The following is a 25,814-nucleotide window of genomic DNA, read 5'->3' as shown; positions in this document are numbered from 1 at the left end:
AAATAAAAAAAAAAAAACTGGACTGTGAGCTGGATCAGTGTGAAGTTTTTAAATTCTGGGTGTTATAATTTTTAACCTATCAACATTTATATTGTTTCCAACATTAAATTCAGAAATACATAAAAATTCTTAGATTATGTACAGTGTGATACACTAATAGCTTAAAAATTTTTACCAAGTAGCACAGATCTCACCTACCCATGCTTTTGTGGGATATGACCTAAACCAAGTGATCAAGCTTAGCATTACCAGTGATTACTCATATTGACAGCATATACCATTAATATGATGAGCATAGCATTTTATTTCTGTGGTCTTCCTACAAAACAACACAAAAACACAAAACAAATCCATAATACCATTGCAATCATTTAAAAATATGAGAAACCTAAATTGAGGGGTATTCCATAAAATAAATGACAAGTACTCCTGAAAACAGTCAAGAATACTAAAACACCAAAGGTCTATGAAACTGTCACAGATCAGCAAAAGATAAGGAGGCATGACTGTTAAATGTACTGTGGTGTCCTGGATGGGATCTTGAAATATAAAAATATGATCTTGAAATATAAAAGTATTAGGGAAAGGGGTGACTGAGTGACTCAGTCAGTTGAGCATCCAACTCTTGGTTTCGGCTCAGGTCATAATCTCACAGCTGTGGGATTGAGCCCTGTATCAGGATCTGCAGTCAGTGTGGAGCCTGTTTCAGATTCTCTCTCCCTCTCCTTACCACTTGCTGTCTCTCAAATAAATAAAAACATTAGGGAAAAACCAGTGCAATCTGAAAAATGATGTTTAAAAAATGATGTTTAATAATGGATCAGTATCATTACTTAGTTAAGACAAATAAAATGAGTAAAATGTTAGTAAGAGAAACTGGATGAGGAGTATAAAGTATTGGTAATTGTTTTGAAGATTTTATTTATTCACTTGACAGACAGAGACCACAAGTAGGCAGAGAAGCAGGCAGATAGAGAGGAAGGGAAGCAGGCTCCCTGCTCAGCAGAGAGCCCAATGTGGGGCTCGATCCCAGAACCCTGAGATCATGAGTTGAAGGCAGAGGCTTTAACCCACTGAGCCACCCAGGCACCCCAGTATTGGTAACTTTTATTTAAATCTAAAACTATTCTAAACTGAAGTTAATTTCTGAACAGTACTCCAGGTTTGATCATCTCTTTCATATATAAAAATCAGGCATGAGAAAGTTTTTTTTTTTCCTATCATTTACCTTTGAACATTGTGCATTAAGCTCAAATTGCATCAAAGTGTCAGATACTGAGGGGATGCAAACACTTCCTCATCTGCTGGAACCTCCTTGCCACAACGAGTGCTGATTCAGTGCCTGGTGTACTAGCCCTGGTGGTGTGATATTACAGCGTTTATCCAATGGTGGGCTCTTAGTAGTGGCTCTTTTCCTTGGCAGTGATGCTGCTAAGTGGTAACAACCCAGGCTCAAAGAAGTACCTGTTCTGTAATTAATGCTAAATGTATGCCACCATTTCCCCTCAAACAATATCAGCAGGGGATTGGGAATAGAAATCACTTAGGCAATCAACTGATTTATTGTCCTCATGCTCAATCTGCCAGATCACATTTGCAGAAAGCAACATGCCCAGAGCTGAGAAATTTTGTGGTTCAGGTTTTTAAAAATGAGAACGACATTTACTTTCTTCTCTACTGACCAAATCATGTAGCCACAAATGATGACAGACTGACCAATATTTTCTTGGCTAAAACTACACAACACTAAAATATTCCTTCAAAAGTTAGTCTGGGGCGCCTGGGTGGCTCAGTTGGTTGGGCAACTGCCTTTGGCTCACATCATGATCTTGGAGTCCCAGGATCAAGTCCCGCATCGGGCTCCCAGCTCCATGGGGAGTCCACTTCTCCCTTCTCAGCTCTCATGCTCCCTCTTACTCTCTCTCAAATGAATAAATAAAATCTTTTGAAAAAAAAAAAAAAAACTTAGTCTGCTTTTTAATACTAATGTGATACTTACAACATCAAAGTAGCCTTTTTCATTCCAATTCCAAAACCTGCTGTCCAAGCAGTATAAAAGGAATAGTTTGCAATGCTGCATAAGGTGCATAATGTGAGCACACATTATGAGGTTGGAAAAAGATCCTACACAAGATGTGTAGGCTATATGAATACAAGAAGAGTAAAAATATACTGTCCTTTATAATTACACAATACAAAATAAACCATTAGTGGGATGTAATGAAGGCCAAAAAACATGTAAGAATCAACCAGCCCACCTACCCATAGATACAAATACACAAGGAAACTTTGAAAATCTTAGGGATCTCCAATATCCTAGAAAAACAGGGCCACACTATCAGACAGACACAGCACGCAGGCCAAAATTTCATAGCATCAACAGCATCAAGCAGAAGGAAGCCAAAAGAACCTAAACCATAACTCAAAAAAGTGGACAGATTCCAGAACAAGTTTGGCTGCTGCCTTCTACTAGAACTCAGCAGCAGTAATGAATTCTGTTACATAAACTGATACAGATATACCATATATCCCAGAGACTAGCCACAAACATTTACTGGTATTGTCCACAGAATTCAAATTATTCCTCCATTTTTAAAACTTCACATTCCAAGGTGAATTCATGTATAGAACATTTTATTATATATTTTCTATAAAACTTGGTGTTACATATAAACCACAAATTTAGGTACATCAGTTCTAGGTGAAGATTTTATCTTCAATTCTGAAATATACATTTCCTCAGGAAAAAAAAATTATCTGAAGCAAACATTCAATATTTGTTTAAAAATATCATTTAATAAGATGTAAGATTTTGGTCAAATCTTAACTATCTGATATTTAGTGTGTAGTAAAGGGTTTTGTATTTTTCCCTGAGATTTCTGTAATTTTTAATGAAAGCTTCCAAACAGGATATTGACAGTTTTCTTCCTCATGTGAAGTCTCCAATGTATAATGACAAGCTGAATGACATTCATAGGGTTTTGTCCCATAGTTAAAAGAGTTAACTAAGCTATGTGCATTTAACCAACAGAACAAAATCCTCAAAAGTTCAACAGAGTACAGGGGCACCTGAGTGGCTCAGCTATTAAGCGTCTGCTTCAGCTCAGCGTCCTGGGATAGATCCCCACATCAGGCTCCCTGCCCTTCGGGAAGTCTGCTTCTCCCTCTCTGGCTTCCTCCGCTTGTATTCCCTCTCTCATTCTCTCTCTCTGTGTCAAATAAATATTTGGAAAAAAAAAAAAGTTCAACAGAGTACTCTGTGTGTGTGTGTGTGTGTGTGTGTGTGTGTGTGTGTTGTGTGTTTTAAGCCAACTTGTGAAGATCTGTTAGCGGAGAACTATTTCACCCAGTTATTCAGATTTTGGCTTCTTTCACCTTGTGCTCTATCATGTTTAATACACATGCCAAGTCTTCCCTGGAAATACCTCTATCCCAACATAACAGGACAGAAAGAATATAAGGTAACTTTGCAGTCTGGACTTAGCTTAAATGTAAGTGTCATATTCCATGACCAGTATCACTCAAATGAAAGACTCGAAAATTAGACAAACTATGTGCCTAGTGGAAAAGGAAATGTTTAAGGGACACAGTCTGCCAGTCTGTGACATGAGCTTTTTTTACTGTGTGATATCAATAAAGGTATGAATCCCTTCAGGACTTCCCCAATTCACCATATGTAAGGGTTTCCTCTCTGGTGTGCATTCTGGTGTGATGTACCCTAAGAGCTGCCTTACGGATAAAAGTTTTCCTGCATTCATTACATTCATAGGGTTTCTCTCCCGTGTGAATTCTCTGGTGTACTTTGAGAGTTGAATTTTGTGCAAAAGCTTTCCCACATTCATTACACTCATAGGGTTTCTCCCCTGTGTGAATTCTCTGGTGTGCACTAAGGTGTGACTTCTGGGAGAAAGTTTTCCCACATTCATTACATTCATAGGATTTTATACCTGTGTGAGTTCTCTGATGGACTCTGAGGGTTGAATTATGGGCAAAAGGCTTCCCACATATATTACACTCATAGGGTTTCTCCCCTGTATGAATTCTCTGATGTGCAATAACATATGACTTCTGGGAGAAAGTTTTCCCACATTCATTACATTCATAGGGTTTCTCCCCTGTTTGAGTCCTCAGATGTGCCTGGAGGTGTGATGTCTTGGAGAACGTTTTCCCACACTCATTACACTCATACGGTTTCTCCCCTGTGTGAATTCTCTGATGTGCCCTGAGGGCTGAATTATCAGTGAAAGTTTTCCCACATTCCTTGCATTCATAAGGTTTCTCCCCTGTATGGATTCTCTGATGTGCACAGAGGTGTGTTCTTTGGGAGAAAGTTTTCCCACATTCATTACACTCATAGGGTTTCTCTCCTGTGTGAATTCTTTGATGGACTATGAGGGCTGCCTTATAGATAAAAGTTTTCCCACATTCATTACATTTATAAGGTTTTTCCCCTTTGTGAATTCTCTCATGTCCACTGAGGTATGATTTCTGAGAGAAGGTTTTCCCACACTCGCTACATTTGTAAGGTTTTTCCCCTGTGTGAATTCTCTGATGTGTAATGAGATGAGTTTTCTGTGAAAAAGTTTTCCCACATTCATTACATTCATAGAGTTTTTCCCCTGTATGAATTTTCTGATGTGCTCTGAGAGCTGAATTATGGGCAAATGTTTTCATACATTCATTACATTCATATGGTTTCTCCCCTGTATGAATTCTCTGATGTACTCTGAGAGCTGAATTATGGGCAAAAGTCTTCTCACAGTCACTACACTCATAGGGTTTCTCCCCTGTATGAATTCTCTGATGTGCTCTAAGGGCTGAATTGTGGGCAAAAGATCTCCCACAGTCATTACATTCATAGGGTTTCTCCCCTGTATGAATTCTCTGATGTGCTCTAAGAACAGATATATGGGCAAAGGACCTCCCACATTCATTACATTCATAGGGTTTCTCCCCTGTGTGAATTCTCTGATGTGCTCTGAGGGTTGAATTATCAGCAAAAGTTTTCCCACATCCATTACATTCATAGGGTTTCTCCCCAGTATGGATTCTCTGATGTGCACTAAGGTGTGTCTTGTGAGAGAAAGTCCTCCCACATTCAGTACATTTGTATGGTTTTTCGCCTGTGTGAATTCTCTGATGTGCTCTGAGATGTGATGTCTTAAAAAAAGTTTTCCCACATTCAATACATTTGTAGGATTTCTCCCCTGTGTTAATTCTCTGATGTTCTTTGAAATGTACTATCTTGGAGAATGTTTTCCCATGTGTATTATTTTGACAGAGTTTCATCCCTGTATATGTTCTTTGGTGTACTATGAGAGCAGGCTTCTTGTAAGGTTTCCCACATCCACTGTTATCATAATCCTTTGTGCGAAATGTCAGATTTTCATGGATGTTTGACTTTTGGCAGAAAGTTTTCCCACATTTATTACAATTATAGAGACTGACCCTCATATCAGTTCCAGGATAATGAATAGGGTGTGAACTTGAACAAAAAGAGTCCCCACATTCCTCAGGTTTCTCCCCTGATTGGGTCCTCTGATGATGAATGAGTTGTGCTTTCTGGTAAAAGGATTTCCTGCATTCATTACATTCAAATGACTTCTCTCCAGTTTCATTTTGCTGATGTACACTGATAGCTGAGTTTTGATGGAAGGACCTCCCATATTTATCACATTGGTAGGGTTCCTCTTCTGTGTGAGTTCTCTGACATACTATAAGGTTTAATTTCTGGTAGAAGGCATTTATACATCCATTAAATGCACAAGATTCATCTTTAATTTGTGTCTTTTTTTGTACTGTGTGGGTTGAGCTTGGGATCATGTTTTCATCACATTTACTGCTTGCAAAAGCACCCTGTTCTTTAACAGTTCTCTGAGATTGAGTGAGAGACAAGATCCTGCTGAAGTTATTCCCACTCTCAATATATTCAGAGTTTGTCACAGCCATGTGAACCTTATTGTAATTCACAGTGGTGGTTTTGTCGCGGGATTTCCCACATTCAGACAGATCAAAGCATTTCTCTCTTGTGCCAGTTCTCGTGTAGTTAAGTAAAGTTGCTTTATCACAGGTTTTCCTAAGTTCATCACCCTTATACGATTCCTCTCCTATAATAATGAGAGTCCTACCATGTAAAACTTTCCCAAATTCATTACATTCAAAAGACTGCTCCAGGCTTTGAAGTTTCTGATGATCTTTCCTATTAATGAGAGGTTTCATGTTTCTATTATAATCATAACGTTTCTCTCTAGTATGAGTTTTCTCATCTTTAATATCAAGCTGCAACTTTTTGCAAACATTCATGTAATCAGCCTTATTTCTTGAATAGTTTCTATCACAAATAATTAATTCAGAAACAACTTGCAAATTCATTCTACATGAGTCACATTTACAGGGAATTTTTTCAGAAGAATTTGGAATTATATCCAGAATAAGTGGTTTTTCTAAAACTTTCTGCCCATCTTTACTCAATGTTTTGTTATCAGTGAATATTACTTGCCACAGAGGTTTCTCTCGTTTTTCCTGGTTCCCCTCAATGTGAATATCAACACTGAAATATCCTAAAATGAGAAAAATTGGAAACATCTTTATATCTTGTATTTCTTAGAGTAACTTACAGCCATATGTTTGTTATGTATTGTATTCTATTACAGGTCACATTTCCAAAGATCAATAATTCACACACATAGAGAAAAGACAGATATACTTCTTCCACATCCTTGGAAAACAGGTATTATTTCCAGTGCTGACCAATAATGAGTAGCTGGTTCCTTTCTTCCCAAGTCCTCCCTTTTACAATGAACAAATCTCTGGACAAGCAATAAATCAGTAACTAAATCAATAGTAAGTAAGTCATTAAGATGCTACAAAATGGAATGTGTACTTTGGAACTCAAGAAATGACAGAGCAGAGGATTCCAAGGCTGTTCTCTCTGCTTCCCATATATCTTATATGGGGCACCGGAGTATTGGAAAAGGCTACAATCCAAAGTCAACAATATACACAACAAAAAGAACTACAAGAAAAGCCTGTTCCTTCTAGCCAAAGGTCTGAAAAAAAAAAGGTGGTTTAACAGAAAATCTTTTTGACAATACCCACCCTGCTCAAGCCAAACAAAAATCGGTGTAACTGGGAATGAAAGTTCCACTGTCAAAGGTATTAAAGACTGGATACTCTTAGAAAACTTCTTTCCATGAGCCCAAACTAAGAGCTCACTAGAAAGATCATGAAAAATCCTAGAACATTCGACTTACAGAACATTCAGGGATGTTAATAGCAACCACACCCAAAATTCTTCCTGGAACCACATTCCTATCAATTCTATGGGATCCATGATAGCAACAGCAATAAATCTGTTGTTTTAGGGCACTTGTGGCAATACAGCAGGTAGGGGAAGGAAAGAAGAGAAAAGAGGCAGGAATACTACAATATTACAGCTATAAGGGATGAAACAGCATTTGGAATAACTATGCTCTCAAAACCCAAGAATGCAGTACATTTAAAAAACAGTTTAATTTACATTACTCTCAATATTCTTTACAGATTCTCTCACATAAAACATTCATCACAGCAGACTCCATTCTATACTGCAAGAAAAATCTTCACAAATATAAAAGAACAGAAATCAAAGTATAACCTCAGGCCATCAAGAAATTATACTAGAAATCAGTAACGAAAAGTCACCTGGAGAAACACAGAATATTTATAAATTAATATACTTCTAATTAACCCACTGGTCAAAGAGAAAATTTCACAGAAAATTAATGTAGAATTGAAAGAAAACAAATAATATTTAGGACATACAGAAATTTGTGGGATGGAGCTAAAGTAGTGTTTTAGAGATAAATTTATAGCTTAAAATTTTTTATATTAGAAAAAACTCCAATCAGTTACCCAGTTCCACCTTAAGAAACTTGACAAAGAGAACAAATTAAATCTAAAAAAAGCAGAAGGAAGAAAATAATAAAAACTAAAGAAAGTGAAACTGAAAATGGGAAGCAGAGAAAACTCAATCAAACCAAAGCTTAGTTCACTGAAGATTTTTTTTAAATGATTTAAATGAAAAGAGGAAAAAAAGAGAAGACACACAGTATTTATATCAGAAAAGATAGAAGACAGGATATAAATACTGATACAATAGATACTAAAAAGATAAAAGAATATTAGGGGAAACTCTGTGTCCATATATTGACTATTAAAGTGAAATAGATAACTTTCTTTAAAAAAACAAAAACTACCAAATTCATTCAAGAAGGAAGATAGAACTTGGTATAAGATATAACAGATCAATATCTATTCAAGAAATTGAATTATGTAGTTAACAAACACATTGCACCAAGATGTTGCTCCAGGATTAGAAGGCAGTAACTAATGAATTCTGCCAAATGTTAAACAAAAAAACAAAAACAAAAAAAAAACAATGTTAAATAATTTCTTCTGGAAAATACAAGAAACCTACAGACCAATATCCCTCATAGCATAAATGTAAAAATTCTAATAACCCCACCCCCCCAAAAAAAAAACCAGGGGCACCTGGGTGGCTCAGTGGGTAAAGCCTCTGCCTTCAGCTCAGGTCATGATTCCAGGGTCCTGGGATCAAGCCCCGCATCGGGCTCTCTGCTCAGCAGGGACCCTGCTTCCCTTCCTCTCTCTCTGCCTGCCTCTCTGCCTACTGGTGATCTCTGTCAAATAAATAAATAAAATCTTAAAAAAAAAAAAAAAACTCAGCCACAGCAACTTTTCCCTAGAAACATCACCAAAGATAAGGGAAACACGGGCAAAAATGAACTATTGGGACTTCATCAAGATCAAAAGCTTTTGCACAGCAAAGGAAACAGTCAACAAAACCAAAAGACAACGGACAGAATGGGAAAATAACATATCAGATAAAGGGCTAGAATCCAAAATCTGTAAGAACTTATCAAACACCCAAAGAACAAATAATCCAATCAAGAAATGGGAAGAGGACATGAACAGACACTTCTGCAAAGATATCCAAATGGCCAACAGACACATGAAAAAGTGCTCAACATAACTCCACATCAGGGAAATACAAATCAAAACCACAGTGAGATACCACCTCACACCAGTCAGAATGGCTAAAATTAATTAGTCAGGAAACAACAGGTGTCACAATAGCCAAACCATGGAAAGAATATAGATGTCCATCAACAGATGAATGGATAAAGAAGAAAATTAATGTACACACACACACACAGAGAGAGAGAGAGAGAGAGAGAGAGAGAGAGAGAGAGATACTATGCAGCCATTAAAAAAACCCCAAACTTTGCCATTTGCAATGATGTGGATGGAACTAGGGAGTATTATGCTAAGTGAAGTAAGTCAGTTAGAGAAAGACAATTATCCTATGATTTCTCTGATATGAGGAATTTGAGAGGCAGGGTCGGGGTTCATGCAGGGACAGGAGAGAAAAATGAAACAAGATGGGAGGACCAAGAAGGGAGAAAAACCACAAGAGGCTCAATCTCAGGAAACAAACTGAGGGCTGCTTGGGGGAGAGGGGGGCTGGAAGGGATGGAGTGGACAGGTGATGGGAGGGTATGTGCTATGATGAGTGCTGTGAATTATGTAAGAATAATGATTCACAGACCTATACGGGGCAACTAATACATTATATGTTAATTTTAAAAAACAACAGAGCAATGTAGAAAATGTAAAAAAGAAATGATATATCAGGATCAAGGGGGATTCATACCAAGAATACAAACTGTTGAGATATTTAAAAGTCAATGTAATCCACCATATTAATCATCTAAAGAATTAAAATCACATAATCAAATAATTTAAGGCAAAGATATTTCACAAATTTCAAAATCAATCCATTAACCTACTGTAAAGGGAATTTACAAAAAGCCTATAGCGAACATTATGGTTAAGAGACTGAATACTTGGGGCACCTGGGTGGCTCAGTGGGTTAAGCTTCTGCCTTCAGCTCAGGTCATGATCTCAGGGTCCTGGAATCAAGCCCCACATTGGGTTCTCTGCTCGGCAGGGAGCCTGCTTCCCCCTCTTTCTGCCTGCCTCTCTGCCTACTTGTGATCTCTCTGTCAAATAAATTTTAAAAATCTTAAAAAGAAAAGAGAGAGAGCTTGAATACTTAAATTCTAAGATTGGAAAAATATGGGTGTCTAGCCTCAGCACCTCTATTCCAGACTGTAACTTGAAGTTCCCACCAACACAGTACAGCAAGAATAGAAATAAAGACGCAAAATCGATAGAGAGAACCACAGAAAGATCTGTTAAAAAGCTCCTTTATAAGTGGCAAACTACAAGGCAAGGGCAAAATACAAAGCTGATACACAAAGCCAATCATGTACAAACAATTATCACTGGAATTTTAAATCAGAAAAAGAATATAATTTACCATGGTGCTAAAAACAAACCCCAAAACAGTTGGTATCTATATTCCAAGAACCACTGATAAAAGGAATAAAATAAATTACAAATAAAGGGAGATGTGCATTTCTTTATGGATCAGATTTTAAGATGTTAAATCTCTGGGGGTGCCTGGGTGGCTCAGTGGGTTAAGCCTCTGCCTTCGGCTCAGGACATGATCAAGGCCCACATCGGGCTCTCTGCTCAGCGAGGAGCCTGCTTCCCCCTCTCTCTCTGCCTGCCTTTCTGCCTACTTGTGATCTTTCAAATAAATAAATAAAATCTTAAAAAAAAATGTTAAACCTCTTTAATTTGATCTATAATCAATACAATCCCAGTTGAAAAGCTGGCATGCTTTTTTTAAATATCAAAAAGTTCACTTTAAAATTTATAAAGAAGAAAGTTGGTGGACATTAGCTGATTTCAAGGTCTAATTAAGAACTTACAAGAACTGGGGTGCCTGGGTGGCTCAGTGGGTTAAGCCTCTGCCTTCAGCTCAGGTCATGATCTCAGGGTCCTGGGATCAGGCCCCGCATCTGGCTCTCTGCTTGGCAGGGAGCCTGCTTCCCCCTCTCTCTCTGCCTGCCTCTTTGCCTACCTGTGATCTCTGTCAAATAAATAAAATCTTTTTTTTTTTTAAGATTTTTTCTTTATTTATCTGACAGAGATCACAAGTAGGCAGAGAGGCAGGCAGAGAGAGAGGAGGAAGCTCTCTGCTCTGCAGGGAGCCCGATGTGGGGCTCGATCCCAGAACCCTGGGATCATGACCTGAGCCAAAGGCAGAGGCCCAACCCACTGAGCCACCCAGGTGCCCCAAATAAATAAAATCTTAAAAAAAAAAAAGAACTTCCAATAATAAAGTTAATGTATCGGCATAAGGATACATAGATGTATTAAAAAATACAGATACCACAGAAATACAGTCTAACATGTACAGAATATAATTCTATAATTCTATAATTTCTCGGTCTTCCAGCCTCTCATCTTATTAATTTCTAGCTTTATCAAAATATGTTGAGAATATTACTTATGGGATTCTAAACTAAACTTACTAAATTTAACTGGTTTTCTTTATAGATTAACAATATATTTTCACTATCTTATGATTAACCTATGGGAAGGTGAAAGGCTTGTTCTTTGATCAGGATACACATACAAATACACGGTTCACTTTTTTAAAAAGATTTTATTTACTTGAGAGAGAGGGAGAGAAGGAGCATGGGGAAGGAGCAGAGAGAAAGGGAGAAGCACACTCCCTGCTGAGCTGGGAGCCCAACCCAGAGCTCCATCCCAGAACCCTGAGATCATGACCTGAGCCGGAGGCAGATGCTTAACTGACTGAGTCACCCAGGCACCCCGAGTTCACTCTAATATAAATATTATTTACTTCCCATATAGGCATACTTACTTAGTGTTCATAGTATCTTTAATCAGATGAGGTACATTATTATCTCCTAACCCTAGTGAATTTTAAATTCTTAGACCTCATTATTTTGTGTTTTATGATAGATAGTATGATACTGTTTGGTGCAGTCATTCAAATGCTTAAGGGTTTACTTTAACCTGTGCTATTGAAAAAAGGGCTGTCTTTTAAGTTAATGCATTCACTTATTTATTATTTATGAAGATTTTATTTATTTATTTGAGAGTCAGAAAGCATGAGGAAGGTGTGGGGCAGAGAGAGAGGGAGAAGCAGGCTCCCCACTGAACAGGGAGTCTGGCAGGGGGTTCAATCCCAGGACCCTGAGAGGATGACCTCAGCTGAAGGCAGATGTTTAACTGGTGAGCCACCCAGGCACTCCTAAGTTACTCCATGTACTGTCTACATTCAAACCTGAATAATATGAAACTCTAAATTATTTCATTTTTGACTGAATAACTTTACTATTCTTTTACTGCAATCTTTCAAACATATTTATTTCTTTTAGGTAACCAATAAGATCAAATCACTTATATACACTGACTAGGAAATATGCTTAATCTAAAAATTATGCTATCTGACTCAACAGCTTCACAACAAAAACTTTCAGTAAACACATTTAGGATGATTTCACTCTTTTGCTCTAAGAATTCTTTGAAACTCTAATTTTTAAAGTTCCTGAATTTATCAGTTTACACCAAATACCAGTAAGTATATGAAAAAAATACTTGACATCACTAGTGACCAGGTATGTTGTTATGGAATGAATTATACCTCCCCCACAAATTCCTATGTTGACGCCCTGCCCCTCAATGTAACTGTAATTGATGGTAAGGCCTTTGGGGAAGTTAAGGCTAACTGAGTTCATCAGGGTGGGGATCGATGAACTTACAGGCTTGGTGTCCTTGAAAGAATAGGAAGAGATACCACAGCTCTCTCTCCATGAAAGCACAGAGGAAAGGCCATAGGGGTCATGGTCAGTAGAAGACAGGAAGAAGCATCACCAGAAATTAAACATGTTGGCAGCCTGATGTTAGACATTCAACTTCCAGAACTATGAGAAATAAATTTCTACTATTTAGGCCACCCAGACTATGATATTTATTATGCCAGGCCAAATGACTAGTACAAAAATGCACATCAAAACTTCAGTGATATACCATTTCACATCTACTAAGATGGCTAGAATAAAAAAGTCAGATAATACTAAGTGTTGGTGAAGGTGTAGAAAAATTAGAACCTTCATATGCTGTCACTAGGAATGAAAAAAAAATAGGCAGGCACTGTGGAAAATAGTCTTGAAATTCTTGAAACAGTTATCACACAACCCAGCCATTTGAATCAAGTACAACTCAATAAGAGAAATTAAAACGTTATGTAAAAAAAAAAAAAAATCTGTGCAAAAACTTGTAAATGAATGTTTCTATTAGCATTACTCAATAGCCAAAAGGAAGAATCCTAAATGTCAACTGAATGAAGAATGGACAAACAAATGTGGCAAATATATGCAATGAGACATTATTTTGCCATACAAAGGATGAATCAAGTACTGATATATAAGAACCTTGTAATCCTATGTGAAAGAAACCTATCATTAAAGACCAAATGTGACTGCATTTACATGAAATGTCTGCAACAGGCTCATCCATAAAGACAGAAAGTAGATTAGTGATTGATAGGGCTGCAGAGGAAGAGAGGATACCGAGGTAATAACTAAAAGGTATGAGGTCTCTTTCTGAGATGATGAAAATGGAGTGTGGTGATATTTATACATATCTGTGAATATATGAAAAGCCACTGAATCGCACCCTTTAATGGGTGGATTGTACGATATGTAAATAGTATCTCAATAGAGCTGTTTAAAAGGGTAAAACAAACAAACAAACAAGCAAAACTTTCAAAGGTATTCCCCTAAAAGTTTACCCCAAGTGTTTCATCTGTCAGTGCTCACTCACCTGGGTACCTCTGGTTTAGGAATTCTTCCTCTAAGGACCAGGGCTCTTCTCCTTGCTCCAACTTGAAGATCATCTCAGGTTTGATGGTGTAACATCCTGTAAACATGACAATTGAGGAGATATATATATATATACCAGATCCATGGGCTTTTTGGTTGCTAAAAGTGGTGAAAGATATAGCAACAAGAGCAGGAAAATAAATGTGCATTGTTGAAGTACTCCGTGGGAAAGTCATAACATAAACATTGTGTCTATTTCCTAAAGGCTTCAGGTACCTTAGACCTTCTGCTCAAAAGCCAGTACAACATTAATCTCTACAAGGAGTCGATGTACCTTGATAACTTAAAAAAAGGAAATTTAATTTAGACAAAGACCCATAATAAGGTCTGCTTACCCACTGAGATGAGGTGGCTATAGTTCTCTAGCATCACATCTCTGTACAGGGTCCTTTGAGCAGGGCTCATGTACTGCCATTCATCCTGGGTAAATTTGACAATCACATCTTCAAATGACATGGATCCCTGTAACAACACAGTTTCTTCAAAGATTCCAAATCATATGACAAGGAAAATATATTTGAGAACAACTACTTTTTACTCTTAAGCTCTAAAAGATATGGTTATCAAATACACCTATTTCTGACCTAATTTTGTCTTTAACTGGAGAAGTGTTCAGTTAAAAAGGTTTTTAACGTACTATAATTCCTTTATATGTTTATGAATTATAGATTTTTTAAGACAAAAAATTCAATGTAAAGAGTTCCTACAACTCTTCCTCTTCATCCCAAGGTACTGTGGGTATTCTAGAGAATTCTAAGACGTTCGCTCCCTCCTCAGACATCATCATCGTAAATAATGGGAGACAAAGAAAATACACGTAAGCTTTGGAGATATTTTACATTATATACATTATATGTATATAAACACGTATATAAAGATATATAAATCTAGAGCTCATGAAGAGCGAAGAACAATTTACCAAGGATTTGGAATTACAGAGACCAATATAAGTGATATTATTTACACTGAAGTAACAGCAATGAATATAACGATAGGGATTTAATTACAGAGTAGCAGCAGCAACCAATTTGATAACTACTTCCTTGTACAACTTGTACAACTGTACACTTGTACAATTTGTACAATTTTATAATTACTTTCTTGTACAACCACCCAGTCTAACTAAATGAGCAGCTTCTGGAATGTCGATGCCAAACACTGACATTTAGGAAACAAAAGGGAAAAAAAATGTGTTAGAAGTTCTAGTAAGACAGATCTGTTCATGTGGCTCCTGAATGATCTGTAAACATAAAGCTGGAACCATCCCTTAAACTAATATACATATGGTTTTAGATTACAGAGGGAGGTCAAAGGATGAAGACAAGCATTTAGGAATTATTAGCAACTTAGGTGGTAAAATTTTAAAAGGCAATCAGACAGCAACTCGAGCTATATGCTATATATCCTATATGGAACTGAAGAAAGAAAATACCAAAAGGCATTTAGGGAAGCATGAATATTAAAGAGGCTGGCAGAAAAAGTATAGATAGGCCACAAAGCCAAAGAAAAAGCTTTCTGAAAAGTAGTAAGAGTCAGGAAAGAGTAGAATCTTGGAAAATGCAAAAAGGGAAAACTTCCACAACAAAACACCTCAAAGGTGCTAGGAAGAGGAGGAATTGGGGAGTTGCTATTCAACAGGTATAAAGTTTCAGTTATGCAAAGTCATTAAGTTTCAGAGATCTGCTACACAACATCATCCCTACAGTTAACAGTATAGTATTATACACATAAAAATGTGCTGAGAGTAGATGTTAAGTATTCTTATCACAATTAAAAGTAGAAAAGAAAGGGAAGAAAACTAAGAGATAAAAGGACAGAAACAAGTTTCTTTTTTCCCCTCAGTGTTATGTATCCAATTATTTGTTCATTCATGTCTTCAGTTTTACTAAGTGAGTACCTCCTGCATGTGAAACTCAGTAGTAACAGCTAAACAAACTAAAACAAATAAATAAAAGAACAGGAACATCTCTCATAAAATTTAATCTAAAAAAGATAAAAAGAAAAGGTAATTATATTCTCCAAAACTAAAAAAATTAGAAAAGTTGCACTGCTTTCATTTTTGTTTATCTCTTTAATATATGACTTAATAAGATCAATCAGATTAAAAAAAAAAAGCTAACAAGTGACATAAATCAAACTGGCTAAGTAAGGATCCAAAAAATTCTCTCCTTCATAAAAAACTATGAAGAAACTGGCAAAAACGGGTGCCTGGGTGGCTCAGCTGGTTAAGTGTCCAACTCTTGATTTTGGCTCAGGTCATGATCTCGGGGCTGTCGGATCAAGCCCCACATCAGGCTCCATGCTCAGAGCAGAGTCAGCAATGAGATTCTCTCTTTCCCCTCCCCGCCCCCCAACACTCACATACTCTTTCGCTTTCTCAATAAATAAATAAAATCTTTAAAAAAAACTAGCAAAAATTAACAAAGTCTATCTTCAAAATGTTTATAAAAAACAAACAAAAACAAAACAGCTGAACCATAATAAGAATGGTGATACCCTGTTCCCATCCCTCTCTTTCCAACTCTGCAATAGTTTGACAACCAATGGTCTGCAGTCAGCAGCTGGCAACCACAAGTTGCTATTCAACAGGTATAAAGTTTCAGTTATGCAAAGTCATTAAGTTTCAGAGATCTGCTGCACAACATCATCCCTACAGTTAACAGTATAGTATTATACACATAAAAATGTGCTGAGAGTAGATGTTAAGTATTCTTATGACAATTAATCACAATTAACCACAACAGCAGAACTGGACTGGAGACCCATCAAAGCTTCATTCACAGAAAACTGTCATTATTTGGCCAGTTTGGTGATTTCCTGAAAGACCCCACTTATAAGGATACCTTTATTTGAGCTAACTCAGAGCTCAGTGTGAAAAGCCTTATCCTCACTCATCATTTGTCAAAAACTTAATGGCTACCTGAGGTGGTAGGTAACAGCTGAAGCAAATAATGACTTAACCAAGAAAATTGAAAGGAAAAGTTGGACAACGAGATGTCCATAAATGTTTCTGAAAAGCTCTGATATATTCCTGAGACTCAAGGAGGCTGCAAACTTGCAAAGGGCTGTGCATATGCCTAAGGTTATGTGCATACTCAAGAAAGCTATGAGAAGGCTCTGAGCTGTCACCCCTAGGTGACCTTGAGGTTTATCATTAGAAGGAAGTCTAAGCTAATGCAATTATAAATCATTTGTCTGGTGAAGAATTCCTTGATATGCACAGAGCCCCTTAGCAAAGACTGGGGACTCACTAATTCTAGGCATTCAGAGAAATTTCTGTAGATACTTCAACTATCAGATGAAAGAAACACCGGCTCTACAGAATTTTTTAAGAAGTCACTGAACAATTAAATTTCAACAATGACCCCTGTGGAGGAAAGAAATTCTGATTTCTAGAACTGGCACATTCTTCTATTTAAAATGTCCTATTTTCAACAAAAAAGTTTAGTAAACAAGAGAAGAAACAGGAAAGTAAGGCCCATATGCAGAAAAGGTATAATCAATAGAAAATGCTCTTAAGGAAGCATACACTGAATTTACTAGACAATAACCTTAAGTCAGCCATATTAAGTATGGTCAAATATCTAGGGAAAAAAGTCCAAGGACTAAAGGAAAATAAAATATATTTCACTAAATGAAGGATATCAATAAAGAGATAGAAACTCAAGAGCTGATAACAATAATAACTAAATCAAAATTTCACCAAACGGATTCTACAGCAGATTTGAGCAGGTGAAAGAAAGACTGGACAATATGCCCACTGAAATTACACAGTATGAGAAAACAGAGAGAAAAATAATGACAAAAAAATAAAATATGGGATAGTATCAAGCAATAAAGACAAACAATACTGAAAGTAGTGACTCATCATGTACAATAGTATTAAAAGAACATTACTAATCAGAAACCATGGTGGACAGAAGACAGTGAAATGATACATGATAAATAAGTGGGGAAAAAAGTTGTCAACCAAGAATTGTATATCCAGCAAAAACAGAAAATTTAAAACCTTCCCAGATAAATAAAATTTGTCACAGCAGAACTGCCCTATAAGAAATAATACAGGGAGTGGTTCAGCAAATCTATACAGATAGAAAATAGACTAGTGGTTGCTTGGGGCTTGGAGGAAATGAGCAGATGACAAGGGATAAAATGCAGAGTTGCTTTTTAAGATGATGAAACTTTCTAAAATTGACTGTGGTGGTATTTGCACAAGTCTGTGAGTATATTAAAACACTGTTGAATTCTACACTTTAAATGGGTGAGCAGCATGGCATGTGAACTGAATCTCAATAAAGCTTAAAAAAAAAAAATAAAGACAATGAAACCAATCTAAGACTAACAGAGCAGATTAAAGGGCCAAGGTCAGAAACTGGGAATGAACCCCGTAAAATGACAAGAGAAAGAGATGACTCCAAAAAGATATCAGCACTGTAAGGATGGGGCCACTGGAGTGTGTCATGGTCACTAAGAAAGAAATTTGCCAGAAGGACAGAGTGAGAAGTAGAGGCAAATGCTACAGAGATGTCGGGTACAGAAATAATTGGACAAGACCCAATGGAGTTGATTATAATCAAGTCTCTGGTCACCAGATATAACAGGCAAGTGGGGAGAGAAACCAAAACATTATGATTTTAAACTCCTGAGCAACCTGAAAATCATGGATACTCAAAATATTTATGGAGATTAATTTTAAAGGATATTCAGCTGATTTAACAGAAAAAATATTTGAATTTCTGGAAAACAGAACTGACCAAGTTCACATTTAGCATTACATCTTCTACTTTTATTGAAGAACAAGAAGAGACAATGTTCTAGATTATTTTAGAATTATTACTGAAAAGTTGTTAACTAAACCTACTCAAAAAATAAAGATCATTTTTAACTTGAAATGTTTTACCATTCTATGAGGTATTGGTTTGCTTAATCTTCTCATCCACGCCAACCTTTAAAGCAGTACAGTTTGTTCGACATGGCTACCAAAATTCAGAAATAAATTTGGACCTCCAATTTCATATCCACATGCCACCTTTGCATCTAAATGCATCTGATTCATTTCTATTTCTACTTTTTCATGTTAATAGACTCTAAAACCCTTATAAAATCTACTATAAAACAGACTATTAAAAATAGAACTTACCCGCACCATGTTCATTTTCTGCTGCTCCTTGAAGAATGTAAAGAAATGAAAAGGCTCAGCTGGGAAAGAGGAAGGAGAAATACGGTGATAAGAAACCTGGTCTGCCTTACAACTATTTTCATTTACCTAAAAATCTCATAACATCAGCTGGGAAAAAGGTTTCTCTATAGAAGAGTATCCTTTTGACATTCTTGAGAGGGAACAAGAAGGACCCCACAGAGGTAATACCTGAACAACTGCATCTGCGATATGATTATAGAGGCTTGACCTTGCATTTTCATTGCAGGGAAACTCATGTCTATGAATTAACAATTTATGTCCCCTTCTGATTAAGTAAGAACAAAAACAAAAAAGACAAAATAAAACAAAAGGATATGGGTTAAGCAACTTCAGGTATACAAAGGTAAAACCTTCTACCTTCATTTAAACTAATGATTGTTTGTTTGTTTGTTTGTTCGTTTAAAAAAAACAAACAAAAAAAACGGGCTCCTTGCTTGGCAGGGAGCCTGCTTCTCCCTCTGCCTCTGTCTGCCTGTGCTCACTCTCTCCCCCTCTCTCTCTCTGATAAATAAATAAAATCTTTAAAAAAAAAAAAAAACCTACTTAAGATGGGATTGTTAATCAAATTTGTGTTGCCTTTACACCTTGAGCTTCCCCAGAAAACTTCAAAATAAAGATGGGATGCTTTACGAAAGAAATATTTTTCCTAACTTTTGTTCTAACTTGGTTGCAAATTCTAAAACAGACTTTTTAGTAAGATGCCTATAGTACTTAACTGTGTAAATAAACAGGACTGTGCTTAAGTGCTTACTTCTACCCTGGGTTTCTTTACAAAAATCATTCATTTCAGACCCAATATTGTGAGCTTCCAAAGGAAAGAAAACTTTTGTTCTCCTATCCTTTTGTCATTCCCTAAACTTAGGAAAGAGAGAGCATCAGCGTAACTCTAGATGCCACATGTGGTAATGGACGTGGTATGCCAGCAGATCAGAATCTGGAAAGAATGAGGGGAGAGTGAAGGAAACTGGGTGCTGTTTCGGATTTCATCAGCTCTGTCTTATACCTTCCTTGGGCCTCATGTCCTTACCTGCCATCCAGTGAAGTGCCTTTTCCTGCACAACCTGAGAGCCACCCATCCCTTTCAATCTCGGGTTACTACCTTCTGCAAGCTGGTCCAGTGCCCACTGTCACACAGTTTGTGATGGTTTCTGTGTGTGATCATCAAGTCTGACTCATCTCATGCTTAACAGGGATCAAAAACTGCTTGTGGTGGAGCAAGTCAGGACCTGTGCCTTTCTTTAAATTTCTACCTCTGCTCTGAACCTCCAGTGAGCAATCTGTCAGAAGAGCTATTCTTCTAAATGATGATTGTTCTTAGGGCCCTTTTTTTCAAGTCTTAAGTTACTTTACTAGAGAGGGGCTGGGATCTGGGCCTGAGAAACAAATTCACCATATCTGAAACTTCCATTTAGCACTCTAAACCTGACTTTGGAATCCAATATAAGTTACCCAGTAACGTAGCCTTTAGCTGAATCCAACTACTACACCTGAAGTGTGGTTAATAATAATGTATCGGATATACTGAGTTAAACACATCAGTAGAACTAATTTCATCTCTTTCTTTTTATTATTGCTACTGAAATTTTTTTAAAAATTATAGTTTCCATTATCTTTCTATTGGCCAGCACTGCATTATTAGATTATCAGACTGTGCCTTTGAGGAGGGAGACGGGTGCAATAAAGCTCAAGAATCTCTTGACCAGGGACTCTGAAAATAATCCACAAATCACAGGATATATTTAACCACATTGTGAGACTCTGTCCATATTCACTTCACAATCACATCTCTGGAAATCTGGGGGCAGGCTATGCTTCTAAGAGCTCCGAAGGTTGCAAATCTGGGTTTGGGGCAGAAAGGATGCTGAGAGCAAGACTATGTAGGGAGTACAACCGACTTGTAATTACATCCAACCTCGTCCACCTACTAGTTTGTGCCCTGGTGTATATTATTCAGCCTCCAATAACCTTTCACTTTTTAAAACGGCACAATTAGAAGGGAAATTTTGAGGCTTAAGTAAAATACCAAAGGAAACAAAGTGTCTTGTGATAGCAGTTTACACACCGATTTTTACAAGCACTTCACGAAAAGCTTTGCAGATGACATCTTCTCAGAGTAATAACAAAAGCTGTTTGTAGCCTCATGTTCGTCGAAAACATTTTTATAAAGGTGAATGCCCTTCTCACTGCCTGCAGTCTCCGCACTCGGCGTCCGCGAGGAGTACCTTCCTCAGACATGGGCCGCAGCCCAAGCTGCGCCAGGGAAGCAAGCGAGAACCGAGGTCTCAAGCACACAAGGAGTGGGGGAGGGGAGGATCCGCCAGGAAATTCCCGGGACTTCGTCTCGCGCAAGCTGCACACAAACTTACCAGATTTGGCAAGGCCCCAGGCCTCCCGGAGATGTGTTCCTATTGCTCCCACCCCCAGTACAAAGCCTCCACTCCCGCAAACAGCCAAAGAAGCCGAGTTCTTGTCCTTTTTCAACCAAAGACCGGCTGAAAGAAACAAGGGTGGATATGCGCTTGCGCAGAAAAAGCCAAGTCCCGTTCCCAGAGTGCTGTGCGGTAGGCCCATCACATTTAAGACTACATTTCCCATACAACTTTGAGACCGCAGGAAGTAATTTTAGAAGCGTTTCCTCCTCAGTTAGTGAGTTGGGACACGACAGTGAGATCTGAACGTTGGAAACTTTTCCTGAATCCTCAGATATTGTGTTTTAGACTTTAACCTGATGACCAGACAACATATTGCAAAATATGATTCTCGATTGGATGCTAGTGGGGAAAAAACAACAGTTGCAAGAGACTACAACTGGAGAAGCGAATACAGACTAGATATTAGAAATACAGAAGAGAATTACCATTACTTTTAGTGTATTTCATTTTTGGAGGATGGAGGAAATTGTTCTTATTTTTGAAGATACATACAGAAATATCATGTGGAGTTTGAAGGGAACAGGGAAGGGGGAAAGAAAAAAAGAAGAAGGGAGAGAAGGCAGACCATAGGAGACTCTTGAGTATGGAGAGCAGATTGGGAGTTGCTGGGGTGGGGGCGGGGGCGAGGGAGAGGTAGGCGGAAGATGGCCTGAATAGGTGATGGGTGTTGGGGAGGGCCCTTGTTGTGATGAACATTGGGTGTTGAGTGTTGGGGGAAGGGTGGGTGGGTGTGGGTGGGTGTGGGTGGGTGATGAGTCACTAGATTCTTCTCCAACCAGTATTGCACTATACGTTGACTAACTGGATTTAAATAAAAACTTACGTTGACTAACTGGATTTAAATAAAAACTTAAAACATTTTTAAAAAGAAATATTTGATTATTAAATCATATTTATAATTTACTTTCTAAAATTCAGCAAAACAATTTAAAAAATATGGCTAAGTTATGAATTGTTAAAACTGTTGTAATATGTATATGATGTTCATTTTACTAGTATTCTGAATGTTTGAGTTTGTTTTGAATACATAGTATAAAAACTGGAGCAGCAAGGTGGTGGTGGTGGTGGTGGGAAGATGGTTAGGGAGAGTTAACTGCCCCTCCAGAAGTATACCTTTTAAAATCAAGTTTCCCGGGTACACACAAGTATATCTTGTGAATACTGCTTGTGTAATATAACAAATACTAGAAAATGGAGCAAGAATTAACGTAGGAGTCATATCTTGGCAGAGTTTATCTGGGGAGTAGAGGTGGGGTAAGCTAGCTGCTCAAAATTACACAAGTAATACATGAAAATACATACAACCCAAAATAAGAAAATCACTATTGTCAATTTTGGAGTTCCACCAGTAAATTTCCTTTCAAAATTAATGCATGCATACCTCACATTTTTAAGAAATTTGAGACCAAAGGACACAAAAAGAAATTTCCAGTAGACTTTTTTAGAGTAGTTTTAGGTTTATAAAATAACTGAGCAGAAAACAGAGTTCCCATATATCCCTTCTCATCACTCCACACATACTGTATCAATTCAATTAATGAATGATATAGTATTACTATATAAAGTCCACATTGATACCAGCGGTCACTTTTTGTGTTGTACAGTTCTATGGATTTTGGCAAATGAATAATGTCATCCACTATTACATTATCATAGCAGTCTCATAGCCCTAAACCATAAAGAGAAGTTTTACTGCCCTAATAATGTGTGCCTCTCCCTTCTGAATTTCCCCTCCTGAACTCCTGGCATCCGTTTATCTTTCCATTGTCTCAACAGTTTTGCCTTTTCCAGAATCTCATAGAGTTAAAATCATAGTGAATACTATTTTTAGACTGACTTCTTTGAGTTAGAACATGCATTTAAGCTTTCTCCCTTTTTGTGGCTTAATACCTCATTTATTTTTTATAGCTGAATAAAATTCCCTTATATGGATGTACACAGATTATTTATACACTCTTCTATTGAAAAGCATCTTGGTTGCTTTCAAGTGTTTACAATCACAAAATAAAACTCGTGTGTGTGTGTGTGTGTGTGTGTGTGTGTAGGCTTTTGTATGAACATAAGATCTGAAATCAATTGAGTAAGTAGCAAGGAGAGCAATTGCTGGATTATATAGTGGAAACTGTGTTTAAGCTGATAAGAAACTGTCAAACTGTCCTCTAAAAGTGAACGTATCATTTTGCATTCTTACTTAAAATGACTGAGTTTCCCTTGCTCCATGTACTCATCAGCATTAGGTGTGGTCAGTGCATTGTATTTTGGCCATTCTAATAGATATGTGGTGGCCTCTCATAATTGGCATTCTGTAATAACATGTGATGCTGGGCTTCTTTTCATATACCTATTTGCCATAAGTATATCTTATTTTGTGAAGTATTTGTTCAACTCTTTCATCCATTTTTTACTGGAGTGTTTATTTTCTTATTGTTGACTTTTAAGAGTTCTTGTTTATTTTAGATAAAATTCCTTTACTAGATATGACCTTTGCAGTCAGTCTGTGACTTGTCTTCTCATTCTCTTGACATTCTTTCACATAGCAGAAGTTTTTAATTTTAATGATGTCAAACTGGCCAATTTGTTCATTCATGGATTGTGCTTTGATGTTTCTAAAAATTCATCACCAAATTCAAAATCACCTAGTTGTCCTTCATGTTGTAATATAGAAGTTTTATATAAAGCTTACATTTTGTTTTTAGAATTATGATCCATTTTGAGCTGTTTGTGAGATGTGTAAGGTGTGTGTGTTTATACACATATATAATGTATTTTGCATGTGGTTGTCTAAATATTCTATTGACAATGTTGAAAAGACTGCCTTTTCTTCATTGAATTGTCTTTGCTCCATGGCCAACAATCAGTTGACAATGTTTGTATGAGTCTATTTCTGGGCTCTGTATGCTGTTCCATTAATTTTTTGGTTTATTCTTTCTCCAGCACCACACTGGCTTGATCGCTGTAGCATTGTAGCAATTTTTGGCATTAGATAAGTGCTAGTCTTCTGACTTAGTTCTTCTATATTGGGTTGACTATTTTGGACATTTTACATTTCCATATAAATTTTAGAATCACTTTGGTGGTATCTACAAAATAACTCTCTGTGATTTTGATCGAGACTGAATGGATCTATTGATCAAATCAGTTGGAAATGACATCTTAACAATATTGAGAATTATATTTATTAACATGGACTATCTCCATCTGTTTAGTTCTTTGATTTATTTTATCTGAATATTGTAGTTTTCCTCACATAGATTTTGTACATAGTTGTACATAGTTGGTTAAATGTATTCCTAAGTATTTCATTGTAAGTACTATTGTGTGTTTTTGGTTTTTGGTATTTGGTTTTAAGAGGGAGGGTTGTGGAGGGGCAGAGGGAGAAGGAGGGAGAGAGTTTCGAGTGGATCCTGAAACTGGGCTCAATCTCACCACCCAAAGCTGAAACCAAGAGTCAGACATTTAACTGACTGAGTCACCCAGGCACCCCTGTGTTTTTTCATTTCAAATTCCAGTTGTCCATTGCTGGTTTAGGAGGGTAATTAAGGTGTGTGTGTGTGTGTGTGTGTGTGTGTGTTTTTTTAAGGTTTTATTTATTTAACACAACACAATATAGACACATTTATGTCTATTTGACATGAAGAGAAAGACAGCGAGAGAGGGAATACAAGCAGGGAAAGTGGGAGAAGGAGAAGCAGTCTTCCTGCTGAATAGGGAGCTGAATATGGGGCTTGATTCCAGAACCCTGGGATCATAACCTGAGCTGAAGGCAAACACTTAATGACTGAGCTACCCAAGCACCCTGGGTAATTAAGTTTTATATAATAACATTGTATCTTGCAATCTTGCTATATTCACTTTTTAGTTCCAGATGGTTCTTTTTGGTCAGTTATTGGATGCAGAAAATAATATCATCTATGAAAAAAGATACTTTATTTCTTCCTTCCAAATCTATGTGCCATTGATTGATTGATTGATTGATTGTTCTTATGCATTTAGCTGGGACTTCCAGTTCTTGAGAAAAATTATGTAGTTTCAGCATTAAGTGGAAAGTTAGCTGTCAGTTGTCTATAGATGTTCTTTATTAAGTTGAGGAAGTCCACTCTATAACTTATTTCCTGAGAGTTTTTTGTGTGTGAATCCATGTTGGATTTTGTCAAATGCATTTTATCTATCTATTTTTTTAAAAGATTTTATTTATTTATTTGATAGACAGAGATCACAAGTAGGCAGAGAGGCAGGCAGAGAGAGAGGAGGAAGCAGGCTTCCTGCTGAGCAGAGAGCCTGATTCAGGGCTCGATCCCAGGACCTGAGATCATGACCTGAGCTGAAGGCAGAGGCTTTAACCCACTGAGCCAC

At 37.2% G+C, this 25,814-nt stretch overlaps 1 protein-coding gene and 1 long non-coding RNA gene across 2 annotated transcripts; both read right to left on the bottom strand.

The window, feature by feature from the left end:
- Window positions 1-275: 275 nt before the first annotated feature.
- ZNF658 (zinc finger protein 658) lies at window positions 276-21,565 on the bottom strand. Its single transcript, XM_082695143.1, has 5 exons — window positions 21,396-21,565; window positions 18,970-19,028; window positions 14,165-14,291; window positions 13,771-13,866; window positions 276-6,560 (listed from the first exon to the last, which is right to left on the bottom strand). The coding sequence occupies exons 2-5, from the start codon at window positions 18,982-18,984 to the stop codon at window positions 3,652-3,654; spliced, it is 3,147 nt and encodes a 1,048-aa protein (XP_082551269.1). The 5' UTR covers window positions 18,985-19,028; window positions 21,396-21,565; the 3' UTR covers window positions 276-3,651.
- LOC309846274 lies at window positions 276-25,814 on the bottom strand. Its single transcript, XR_014301832.1, has 2 exons — window positions 25,765-25,814; window positions 276-1,037 (listed from the first exon to the last, which is right to left on the bottom strand). It is a non-coding gene; the product is annotated as an uncharacterized lncRNA (long non-coding RNA).

This window comes from Mustela nivalis, assembly GCF_964662115.1.
Source record: "Mustela nivalis genome assembly, chromosome: 13".
NCBI classification, from domain to species: domain Eukaryota; kingdom Metazoa; phylum Chordata; class Mammalia; order Carnivora; family Mustelidae; genus Mustela; species Mustela nivalis.
Note: the sequence above shows the minus strand (reverse complement) of the source record. Positions and strands in the feature narration are given on the sequence as shown.

Bases quoted from the DNA above. Each gene is read 5' to 3' on its own strand.
- ZNF658 (XM_082695143.1), bottom strand. The intron at 13,867-14,164 runs GTAAGCAGACCT...TCATGTTTACAG, and splicing joins TAGCCACCTCATCTCAGTGG to GATGTTACACCATCAAACCT. The intron at 6,561-13,770 runs GTGAGTGAGCAC...TTCTCATTTTAG, and splicing joins CCTAAACCAGAGGTACCCAG to GATATTTCAGTGTTGATATT.